This window comes from Chenopodium quinoa, unplaced genomic scaffold, assembly GCF_001683475.1.
Source record: "Chenopodium quinoa cultivar QQ74 unplaced genomic scaffold, ASM168347v1, whole genome shotgun sequence".
NCBI lineage: Eukaryota > Viridiplantae > Streptophyta > Magnoliopsida > Caryophyllales > Amaranthaceae > Chenopodium > Chenopodium quinoa.
The window spans coordinates 3,679,822-3,691,029 of record NW_018743858.1 but is presented as its reverse complement, the minus strand read 5'-3'; the positions used below and the strand labels follow the sequence as shown (position 1 = coordinate 3,691,029).

Below are 11,208 nucleotides of genomic sequence, written 5' to 3'. Positions count from 1 at the left end.
AAAGATTTTCTATGGATACAGTACATCCATTGAGCAGCCCTATGGTTGTAAGATCCCTTGATGTAGAGAAGGATCCTTTCTGACCTCGAGAAAATGATGAATAAATTCTTGGTCTTGAAGTACCATACCTTAGTGCAATTGGAGCACTAATGTATCTTGCAAGTCATACACAACCCGACATATCATTTTCAGTTATTTTATTAGCAAGGTTTAGTTCATGTCCAACCCGAAGGCATTGGAATGGGATTAAACATATACTTTGTTACCTTCAAGGAACGAAGGATATACGTTTATTTTTCCCTAAGTAGTCCAAAGAAAATTTGATTGGTTTTGCAGATGCACATAATGCTCGATCACAAACTAGATATGTGTTCACATATGGTGGTACTGCCATTTCTTGGCGTTCCATGAAACAAACCATTGCAGCTACTTCTTCCAATCATTATGAGATTTTAGCAATTCACGAGACTAGTCGTGAATCTGTATGATTAAGGTCGGTAATTCAACATATAAAAGAAGTTTGTGGTTTATCAACCGGGAAAGAGGCACCGACAATTCTATATGAAGATAATGCAGCTCGTATTGCTCAACTTAAGGGAGGATACGTCAAAGGTGACAGAACGAAGCACATCTCACCCAAATTTTTATTCACTCATGATCTTCAGAAGAAAGGAGATATAAATGTTTTGCATATTCGTTCAAGTGAGAATTTAGCAGACTTATTCACTAAGGCTCTTCCAACCGCAACATTTAAAAAGTTAATTTATCGTATTGAATTGCGTCGTTTCAAAGATCTTTAATGATATAATAATGAGGAATAATTGCGCGCTACACTCTTTTTCCCTTATCCATGGTTTTTTTTTTCTCACGGGGTTTTTCCTGGGAAAGGTTTTTAATGAAGCAGCATATATACACATTAAATCTATTTTAAATAATGTCCATCCAAGGGGAAGTGTTACAAAGTATATTCAAAGTAGATGTTCATTATTGCTTGTAAACCCCTAGTATTATGCCACCCATTGTAACCCCCATATGCCATTACCTCTATTGTAACCCCCGCTTAAATGGAATCTTAATTTTCCATGAAGGTTACATTAAATGGAATCTTAATTTTCCATGAAGGTTACATTATGTACATCATGTGTGTGTGTGTATATATATATATATATATATATATATATATATATATATATATATATATATATATATATATATATATATATATATATATATATATATATATATATATATATATATATATATATTATGGGCTAATCAAATGAAAAAAAAAAAAAGGAAAAAGGAAAAAGGATTTACCATCCACATCTCTCTCTATTATCCTCCCTTTCCAATTTATTATTATTTCCATTTTTAGGGCCTAAGTAATTTTCTAGTTTAATCCATGAACCTCTTCTTCTCAGTGTTCTTTATGCTAAAAGAATTACATTAGCAAATGTGCCCTAATTGTTCAATTTTCACACAACATATTTACTAATTAAAAAAATAGAATAACAAAAACAAAAACTGATAACAAATATGCCTTTCTTCTACACTTCATGCTTAACAAATGCGCCCTAAATTTTTCCCAAAAAAAAATGATACATAGCAACATTTTCTCGAATGCCTGCACCATATTGGTATACTAAGCACATCACAAGCATCGGAATTAAGGATCATAATACAGTACCAGGACAAAATCACAAGCGTTCATCTAGGAGAGGAAAACTACGCTACATTAAATAAACACGAAGTACATTGCAATCGTTTACAGTTTACACAAACAAAATCACAACTGTTCTTCTAGGAGAGGAAAACTGTGCTAAGCTAATCGAATTAGCAGTCGTTTACAAGAGAAAGGAATAGGTGCCTGTGGATCAAACATCAATACCTACCAGTAAAAGTTATTTTGACATATTCTTATATGTTGCAATGAATATCATTACTATATCACATACACAAAGAAGTTAAAAGCTGAAGATACAAAAGATGAAACCCAAACCTTAATTTACAAGGCAAGATTTGATGTTATTACTTGATGAATCTGGTGGGCATGAATTCGTTTATTCTGAGAGGGAGACTATAGAATTCTTCGTTTCTCACCTCACCCTTTCTGTTTTGGAAGGGAATCCACCATGGGACACCTCTATCAAGGGCGGTATCCCTTGGTTCTAGTGTGATATCGAGCAATGTCCCAACAATCATGGCCACCGTTGCAGGTGATGAGAAAATTGCATTCAGTATGTCATTAAACTGCAAACATAAAATAAAATTCATTACCGAAAAAAAAAAAAAAAAAAAAAAATAACTCCATTTATCGATAACAAGACACTACACAATTGCTCTTTCGATCAACCTGCTGTTTTCCATATCTTTTCACATTTTACAATGCTTTTTTTTTTATTATTTTTTTTTTAATGTTTTTATTTTTATTTCATTATATCAATAAACATAGCGAATAGATTACACAATCTACTTATATAGAAGTAAAACTGTTGCTACAAAAATTTCATAGAACAGAATTTTTTTACAAAGTTACTAATTATTGTGGTAATAGCTTCAATCTGCATATTTTGTACTCTATCTCCGTGCAATCAGCCAATCACATTGGAATGAATACTACAAATCTTTGAAGCATAGAACACAAACATATGCAAACATCAGTTGGTGTAGATAGCTTACCCATGAACCACCAGTGTTAACAGGTCCATGATTTGCCGACATGGTGTAACTCATAAAGTAATAAGGTATCGATATTCCAAGGAAAAGGCTCAGCCCCAAAACATACATATTCCTCATGGAATTATTGTTTGTAAATTGAATAAAGGAAATCCCATTGGCAGCTGCAAGGGAGTGATTAAATTAGAATACATTGATAAGAACTAGTAGGTTGTTAGGTACCCTAAAGGGCCTTAACCAACAAATGTGCAAAGTTCAAAAATAGTTAAATGAAATATAAAGATACTTACCAACTATTCCATATAAAATGCAATAAATGGCAGCAAAAATTGGTAGAGGGATTGATGCAAAGAAAGCTCCAAATTTTCCTGAAACAGAAATTTGGGAGAGATAATTAGCTTACAAATATGTGTATTTTATTCCATTAAAGCTTTGATTGTAGCTGGTACGCCACAACTGCTCACCAAATATGGAGAAAAAGATCATGAAAGCTGTGGAGACTTGGACAACTCTCCTACTTCCTACATGTGTCAGTCCAAGAAGTCCGACATTTTCCCTGCAACAGAAGTTTAGTTAGATGTAAGACATGTAGCAGCTTGGTGAAGGTGCTGAAAAACCTATAACTACCATACGTCACAGAAACAACCCTGCATAGATTCATGTGCTGTGGGCAGGATCTTGAGAGATCTAGATGTTTGTAACAATAACCTTAACAGCAGAAACAGACATGGCATTTTTTACTTCCATTGAAGCTTAAAAGTGTAAAATAATTGTCCTACCATCAACAAAAGTGAAACTTAACAAACTATCTAGCACGGGAAGAAGTTTCTAAGAAAGAGTTTTAATTACACCCGTTCTTTTTCATAGAACACTTTCTGCTATTAGAAGGCCAAAATACTGAGTTTTATACAAAAATCAATTGGGTTATAATAACACAACGAATTATTTCTAAACTGAGTAGAAAAATTATACACTATAATAGCACTATAAATTTGCAAACTAGAATCAGCTTGCTAGCAGAAAAATGGCATGTGAATACTGGATGTACAGGGCACTTACACAGAAGCAGTTGTACCAACAACAGTACCAAATAGCCCATCAAGAAGCATGCTAATTCCCTTCATACGAAAAGAAAAGAAAATCTTAGTACATATTGATCCATGCTGAATAGCGAAAATACAGATAGTATCTCAGCCCCAACCTGCCACCCTATGCTTCTGCTCAGCACATGAGCCGGAGGAGGAGTAGCACCAGATAGGCGGGCAGCTGCATAAAATGTTCCAGTTGTCTGCACCAGAAAATGAATCATTCATGAAAGTGGATCAAATAAATATGCCAGCATCCTTCTGCTAAACGCAGCTCGCTACTTCACATTTAGTTCAGCTTTCAGCTACAGAATCTGATATCATAATACTCACATCATGAAAACACAAGCAAAGTTATAAAGTGAATGTGTTCAAACCTCTGCTGACGCAACAAGTGCAGCACCCATCATCCCAAATACACTGCCTGCACTGAATATAGGGGTACCCCACTGGAAAGGGTATGGAATTTTTATCCTAGATATTACCCACGAATATCAGAAGATGATGATTGAAATATTTAAAAGAACTAATCCTTATTACCAACGGGAAAATAATTCTTAGAGCATATATATAGCTGCCTAAACTTCTGTGGACATACCATGGGGCAGATGATACTAGGAAGTTGCGATCTGTGCGGCAACTCATCTTTGTCTGGTCCTTGACTCTATTATAGACACCACCAGCAGTTAAGATGGCCGCAAAAGCCCAGATTATTCCCATGCAAATAAGCAATGCATATCTTTCTAAAATTGAGTGCGCTCTTGAGTGGATACGTTTTGCATACTGAAAAAGCAAAGCACAAAAAACTTATGTTCTTTAGCATAGGTCGGTTTGTACCCTTTTAATGATGAAATAGTGTGATATCAGTCAATCTGAAAATTGCCTGTTGAACGAGAACTAGCAAAATTAGCATTGGTAGGCCCAGCTCCACACAGTTTGCAAGCTGTAACAGAAGATGATGAGAAAGCATAAGATCTCATCAACAACATTTGACACCTATAAACTCAAATAAATGTTCCTCAAACCCAAAAAGAGGAAAATACCTGTGGAAAACCCCTAGCAAACAGACCAAGCCCAACCACTGAAACCACAGGCACAATGACTACTGGACTAAAGAGCCTGCCAATGATATATTATGAAAAACAAAGAGATGATCAAAACATTATCTTGGCTGAAGATCTAATTAAAGCTTCCGTGTGATTTCCTCCATTGAACTTTTTACACATCGGTGATATAAAGAGCATCAGACTAGTAAATTGAAATACGGAAGTATTTTCATAGGAAGACAATTTCACACCTCGTGAAGTTTCCCCATGCTTTGCTAAATCCAAGAATGATGCTGACAAAAGATGATACTATCAAAGATCCTTGGACAGTCCTTATATTGTGGATAAACCTCTGCACCAAAAACCAATCTTCAAGGTCTCAGCATGTCTACAAATTTTCTAAACTTTTTAAGATATGTACACATAATGTAGATTATCAATGGCTCAAGTATAAATAGGCATGATAGCCAACTCAGATCCAATATAAGTATTGGCAAAATGGCAAATATGCAAAATCCTTATTTCATATATATGTAATTTATTAAGTACAATCATGATATATAGCATTGCATCACTTTAAAGTCTTTTGTCTGTTAATGTTTTTCCATTACTCACTTTGAAAATAATGTAGTTATCTTAATTGCAAGCGTAATTTAAAGGTTAGTTTTGCTAAAAGCTATGCGCATAGTTGGTTCTTTCCCATACTAGCCCAAGTGCTCTACAACATTCCAATCAAATCCAGCAGAAATATTCTCAGATATATTTAGCAATTGAAAAGGAAAAAAAGAAAAAAAACCCTGCATTTTTCATCATTGTATAGTTGTATTGTTGAATTACAGAAACAGAAATTAAAATCTTCAAGTTTAACTAAAAAACAGAGATTAATAACCTCTTACCTGGTGTTCACTAGCAAAATTTCCAGAATTATTGCTAATAACGATAGTCATAACGGGTATAAGGTACACATACGATGGACCCATCACCACAGGGAGTCTAGACCCGATCAAGGTTTGAATAAGAGTATTGATTCCCGACATAAAGAGCAAAGATTGGATTACACGGGCTCTATCCCCCTAATATAAAGAAAAGACAAAGAGTAAAGTTCATGCAACAACAAATGAAAGTTTAGCACAATACAATACCAACATATACTTCAAACTAAAACTAGGAAGGTGAACGGAACTTACACGGTTACCGCCCATAGCAGGCACAGTGGAGTTGGTGATCAAGATAGTTGTTCCAAGCATGACAATGTAGTGTTGAAAACCCAGTATACAAGTTTGGTCTGCAAATATTGTGCATGTTTTTAGTGACAAAGAAAGAAGAAGGAGGGGGGGGGGGTGTGGGAGTTTGCATGTGGACGATAATATTTTCATTTCATTCCTCTAAAGCATTTAATTAGTCATTCATGAATAATTATCTTACTCATAACAAAGAATTGTGAGAGATCACATGGATTACTAATATAATAGCTATGTTCATTGTCCACAACCAAACTTTTCGCCCAGGCTCTACCAAACAAGGTTATACCGAATTTTTCTACTATAACTATGGCCAAAAGAGAACCTATAACCCCAGCCACTATGTCCACACTCCACAAGGAAATTATTCGCCTAGGCTCTACCAAGCAAAATTATATGTAGTATTTATCTTGGTCAAACATAGAACCAATATTCCCGGACAGTGTAACCAATTTAAAACATAGACCTTCACAAGTATGTCCCACAGTTCCAAAGTCCCTGGTAGAGAGTATGCCCAGCCCCCTTGATCCTCTGCCAGACTGCCACAGTAAATGGGCAGCAAAAAAACATTAAGTGACCTGTGAGTTGACCTAGGATTTAACGATGTTACAATCAACAAATAGGTATAATATACGAGTATATCCAATTATTCATTGAGACAAAGCAATGACAGCATCTCTATCATTTGACAATAATAATAATCCTTCAAAGCGCTTGCCAAGGTGGAATTCTCACTTTTGAAACTCTCTTCCTCTCCTCCTCGCCCTCTCCCCCACCCAAGTTTGTGAGTAATGGTTCTCTATCTTATAGTATTACTTTAGGTTGACTTTAGGTTGCTGACATATTCACACACCCCTGCACCTTGAGAATCAAACAAAGTCGAGGAGATTAAATGCCTCACCACTGAGCCCATCATTCATTCTCAACATTATGAGCGCATCCATAGCCTAATTAACATCTACAATTCTTAAACTCCTCATTTTAACTTTATTTTTTGTATTTAATACAAGATACTAGAAATTGGGTAAGAGTAGTTCGACACTTCTATTTTAATTAGCAAAGTATGTCAAAAAAAAAAAAAATAGTATTAGAAATCATGTCCTCTCCATTTCATTTCTTTAATTTCCTATCTATAGACTATCGACACCTATGGAAGGAAAATATTATAACTCGACAACTCTCTTATTTTCCCAATTTGACCTTTCATTCAATTTCCTCCTACGTTACTTCGATTCTTTCCCATCTCAGATACAGATACACGACACTTGATATTTTATTTTGGAAAACCTTCATAAAATGGCCGTGTCTGACAGTAAAGACACATACAAGTGTCTGACACTTCTAGTTGAATCCAAATAACATAGACTTCAACTGTTGATCAGTGAAATGGAACCCATATACGATACAATTACCATGGATACACTTTCAATCATGTCCCCCTAACTTCGAGTTAAGGTATCTCCATGTCAGTCCGTCATGCCTACCACTAGATACATGCTTGGTCTACCAAATAATCAAATAAGATACTGAAAAAAGGCGATTTACGTCCAAACATCGTCTAACAAACAGCTTAAAAATTAAAAATGAGTCTACAACCATCAAAAGTAAAAGGCTAACACAGAAAGAAACTATATTCAATCCCCTAAAGAAAAATTCTAATTTTTTTTAAAACAAATAAATAAATAAATAAAAACATATAATTAAGTAACAAATCAAATTTCAATATACTCATTAATTAATACAGATACTATAAAGATCACACACTTCACTTCCAAAAAGTATCACCTGATCAACTACCCTCAGTATATACTACAATAAAATCCCAGAAAAAAGTTGGAATCGTATCTCCAAAAAGCCAAATCAATTTAGATTCAAACCAATACCAAAATAATAATAATAATTGAAAATTCATAACCTTTTCACTTCAATACCAATTCAAAAAGTTAGTCAACTTAGTTTCTCAATACAAACACAATACAACAAAACAAAAAAAACCCATTAAAATTAATGATAACCGATTAAAATCATGTTGATTTCGAAAACTGACAGGTGGAAACTATTTTTATGATTTCTATAGTTTTATTTTTATAAGAGCGAAACATTAATAAAATAAATTAAAAAAAGCCCTAAATAAACATGCAATGACAGAGAGAGACTAACGCCAAGAGGGGTTAGAGTGGATGCAATAGTGAAGATTAGTGAGTTGTTCTTGAGGCTGAAAGATGGGACCACGAGCAGCACCCATCGGAAGATGTGACCCTGACTGCAGTGGTGGTGGAGCCATCGACTGCGACGGCGGAGGCGGGTGGTTGTTTTGGCTATGGTTGTGATGGTCATGGTTGTGATTTCCAGTTTCGCCCATTTTTTAATGATTTTTGTTGAATCACCGACAATGAAAGCCAAGAAAGAGAGAGTAGTTTGCTAAGTATGTAGTTAACTCCGTTTATTGAAATGGAGTTGAGTTTTGTTTTGTTTGTATTAAGGAGTTAAAGTATTTAATTAAGGAGTTTAATGTGGGGTTTGAATTGATTAATTAGAGAGAGAAAGAGAGGGGAGGAGAGAGACAGGGTGATAAATGAAGCATGGGTAGTGTGAGGTAGGGAGAAGCGAGAGAAGAGAAGAGAGTTCCCGGCTGTACGAAGTTCGAGAAGTTGGAACTTGGAAGTACTGTTGGAGTTATTATAAAAATATCTTGAATTTTTTTCTTAAAAAAAGTTTGTACTGTATATCTTTTGCCTTTTTCCGTAGCTTAAGACGTCGGTAAATCTTGCTTTTACCATGATTGTACGACTACTTCGTTTGACTATAACTACTTAAAAAGCATTCACACATTATTTGGAGGTAGTCAAAAACAAATTTTAATGATGAAAAGTTGGAAAATTAAAGTTTTTAGAATAATTACAAATTTACAATAGTTGTAAGTAATAATTATTACTCCCTTCTCCCCGAAAAAGGCTAAACATACAACTATTGTGAATGTTGCATGGCAGCATTTCATTCAGAATTAATATGAACCCCAAACTCCACTGGTTCTGAATTTTTATTCAAATTTGAATTGAAATTTCTGAAATAACCTAATGTTTAAAATTTAAATATTTTGTCATTTCCAAAGCTAGTAATTTAATATATTTTTATTTGTATTTTTTTTACACAAAAACAAAAATATTCATTTCTTTAATTCTATGAACAGCGTTCCAGAGAAATAGCGAAAGGACAACCATGGAAGATGAAAAAAAAAACTTTGAAGCTACTTCATTATCGTTATAGAATCTTGAATATACATCCTCCAGTCAGATTAATCGATGTAATTGGACAAATTAATCGAATTTAATTGGACAAATTAAACCTCCTAAGATTATTAAGAATTTCGAGTTTTAATTAACAATGTAAACTGGTGTAATTATTTGCAATTATGTGTGTGTGTGTGTGTGTGTATTAGTGTAGTACTGTTTTATGGGGTTGAATATGGTGAATGATGAAGAACAGAGCCAAAGTTCAAATATTCAGAGCAGCCAAAAAAAGAAAGAAAAAGAAAAAGAAAAGGTGAGAGAAAGAGACCGAAATTGTGGAAATTGTGGAAACTGGTGTAATTATTTGCAATTAAAATGACCTATTCTTCCTCCATTAATCGTCTCCAATTAAGGAAATGGGTCTATTTGCAGAATATTTCCTTTTTCTATTGAACTACTTAAATGAGTCTTCTTGTTCTTCCTCTCGATTTCAAATGATTTTGGATTTAATTTTGTGTTGAAATTACAATAATTGTTAAAGGCACAGAATTAACCTATTGATTAATAAAATAAACATGAGATTTGAAGGCCGACAACAATAATGGTTGAAAATGGTGTAAGGTCATGGACAATGCGGAAAACCCCCAATAATTTCGAACATTGTTGTTTGATAATATTTTAGTAACACAAGCAGTTATGTTTGGTAAGCTCATATCTGAAAACAACACAACAGTTCATAATATAGTATTTGAAATTTTTTTAGTAACACAAGAAGCTATGTGATGAAAGCTAGCTTTGATTATTTGATACTTGATAGATATGCAAACATTAACATGTTACATGATTCCAATTTCAATTCCTCACTAGCGCATATTTTTCTATTTTATACTTTTTGTTGTAACCCTTACAATGATCTTGTGTAAATGTTTTTTTTAATTATAGTTACAAAAGTGGACTTTGTAATTTTAAATCAACATTGGTCTTGTGTAATCGTATTTGTTTCAAATAGTTTCATGTTATGAGAGAAAAAAAAACGTCCCTATCAAGTCCTTAGAGATTTAGATAATGTGAGAAAGATATAATCAATGGAATGTAATAAGAAATGAAGGAGAATTAGTAAAGGTAATCAAGTAAATAACAATAGAATTTCACATCAATAATAAGCGTTGAATAAGATCACAAGTAAGAAGGAGAATTAGTAAAGGTAATTAAGTAAATAACAATAGACTTGTAAATTGAACTTTTTTTTTTTTTTGTAACGAATATATAATAAAAATTTCATGTAGATAGCTTCAGAAAAATGTCACAAATAATCATTCCTTTTGTTTTAATATTATATTGAACTAGTTTGATAAAAAAGTTTTGCTTATTTCAAGATGAAATATCATGATTAAGTAATTATCACTATTATTTTTATCATTCTTCGTCTTCTTCTTTTTATTATTATGACCATTCCTCCCCCCCCCAAACTTGGTTCACAAAGTTAGTACATAAATTAGTTAGCGTATATATGTTAGAGTGAAATTTAAAATATATAAACCATTTTCTAGTAACAGAGATCATGATTCATGAAATTAGTTATAAACAAAATGGATAATTTAGCAATAATAAGTTATTAGCAATCGAAATAATCATAGAGAAAGTTGTCATATATGATCAAAATTATCAATTTAGATCAAACTTGTAAACTTATGATGAGTCGGGCATCGCTTACTCCTAAATATTGTACTATTAAACTGTTTGATAAATTATTTTATTTTCAATACGTAATTATTATACTATTAACAAACATTACTTTCCATTTCAAAAAATATATAAACATTGAAATTGTTTGATCAACAATTTTTTACTATTATTGAAATAATTGTATAATAACAATTACATCATTTAATACCGAATTGTGTGACATTATTATCTTGTTTAACTCAAA

General features: G+C 33.2%; 1 protein-coding gene across 1 annotated transcript; it reads right to left on the bottom strand.

Moving 5' to 3' along the window:
- Positions 1-1,710: 1,710 nt before the first annotated feature.
- On the bottom strand, positions 1,711-8,702 carry LOC110686425 (nucleobase-ascorbate transporter 3-like). Its single transcript, XM_021863038.1, has 14 exons — positions 8,209-8,702; positions 5,995-6,092; positions 5,704-5,880; positions 5,059-5,159; positions 4,805-4,880; positions 4,645-4,704; positions 4,360-4,544; positions 4,139-4,235; positions 3,878-3,964; positions 3,736-3,794; positions 3,141-3,232; positions 2,967-3,044; positions 2,680-2,840; positions 1,711-2,250 (listed from the first exon to the last, which is right to left on the bottom strand). Exons 1-14 carry the CDS (start codon positions 8,408-8,410, stop codon positions 2,029-2,031), a joined length of 1,695 nt encoding a protein of 564 aa, XP_021718730.1. The 5' UTR covers positions 8,411-8,702; the 3' UTR covers positions 1,711-2,028.
- Positions 8,703-11,208: the final 2,506 nt, after the last annotated feature.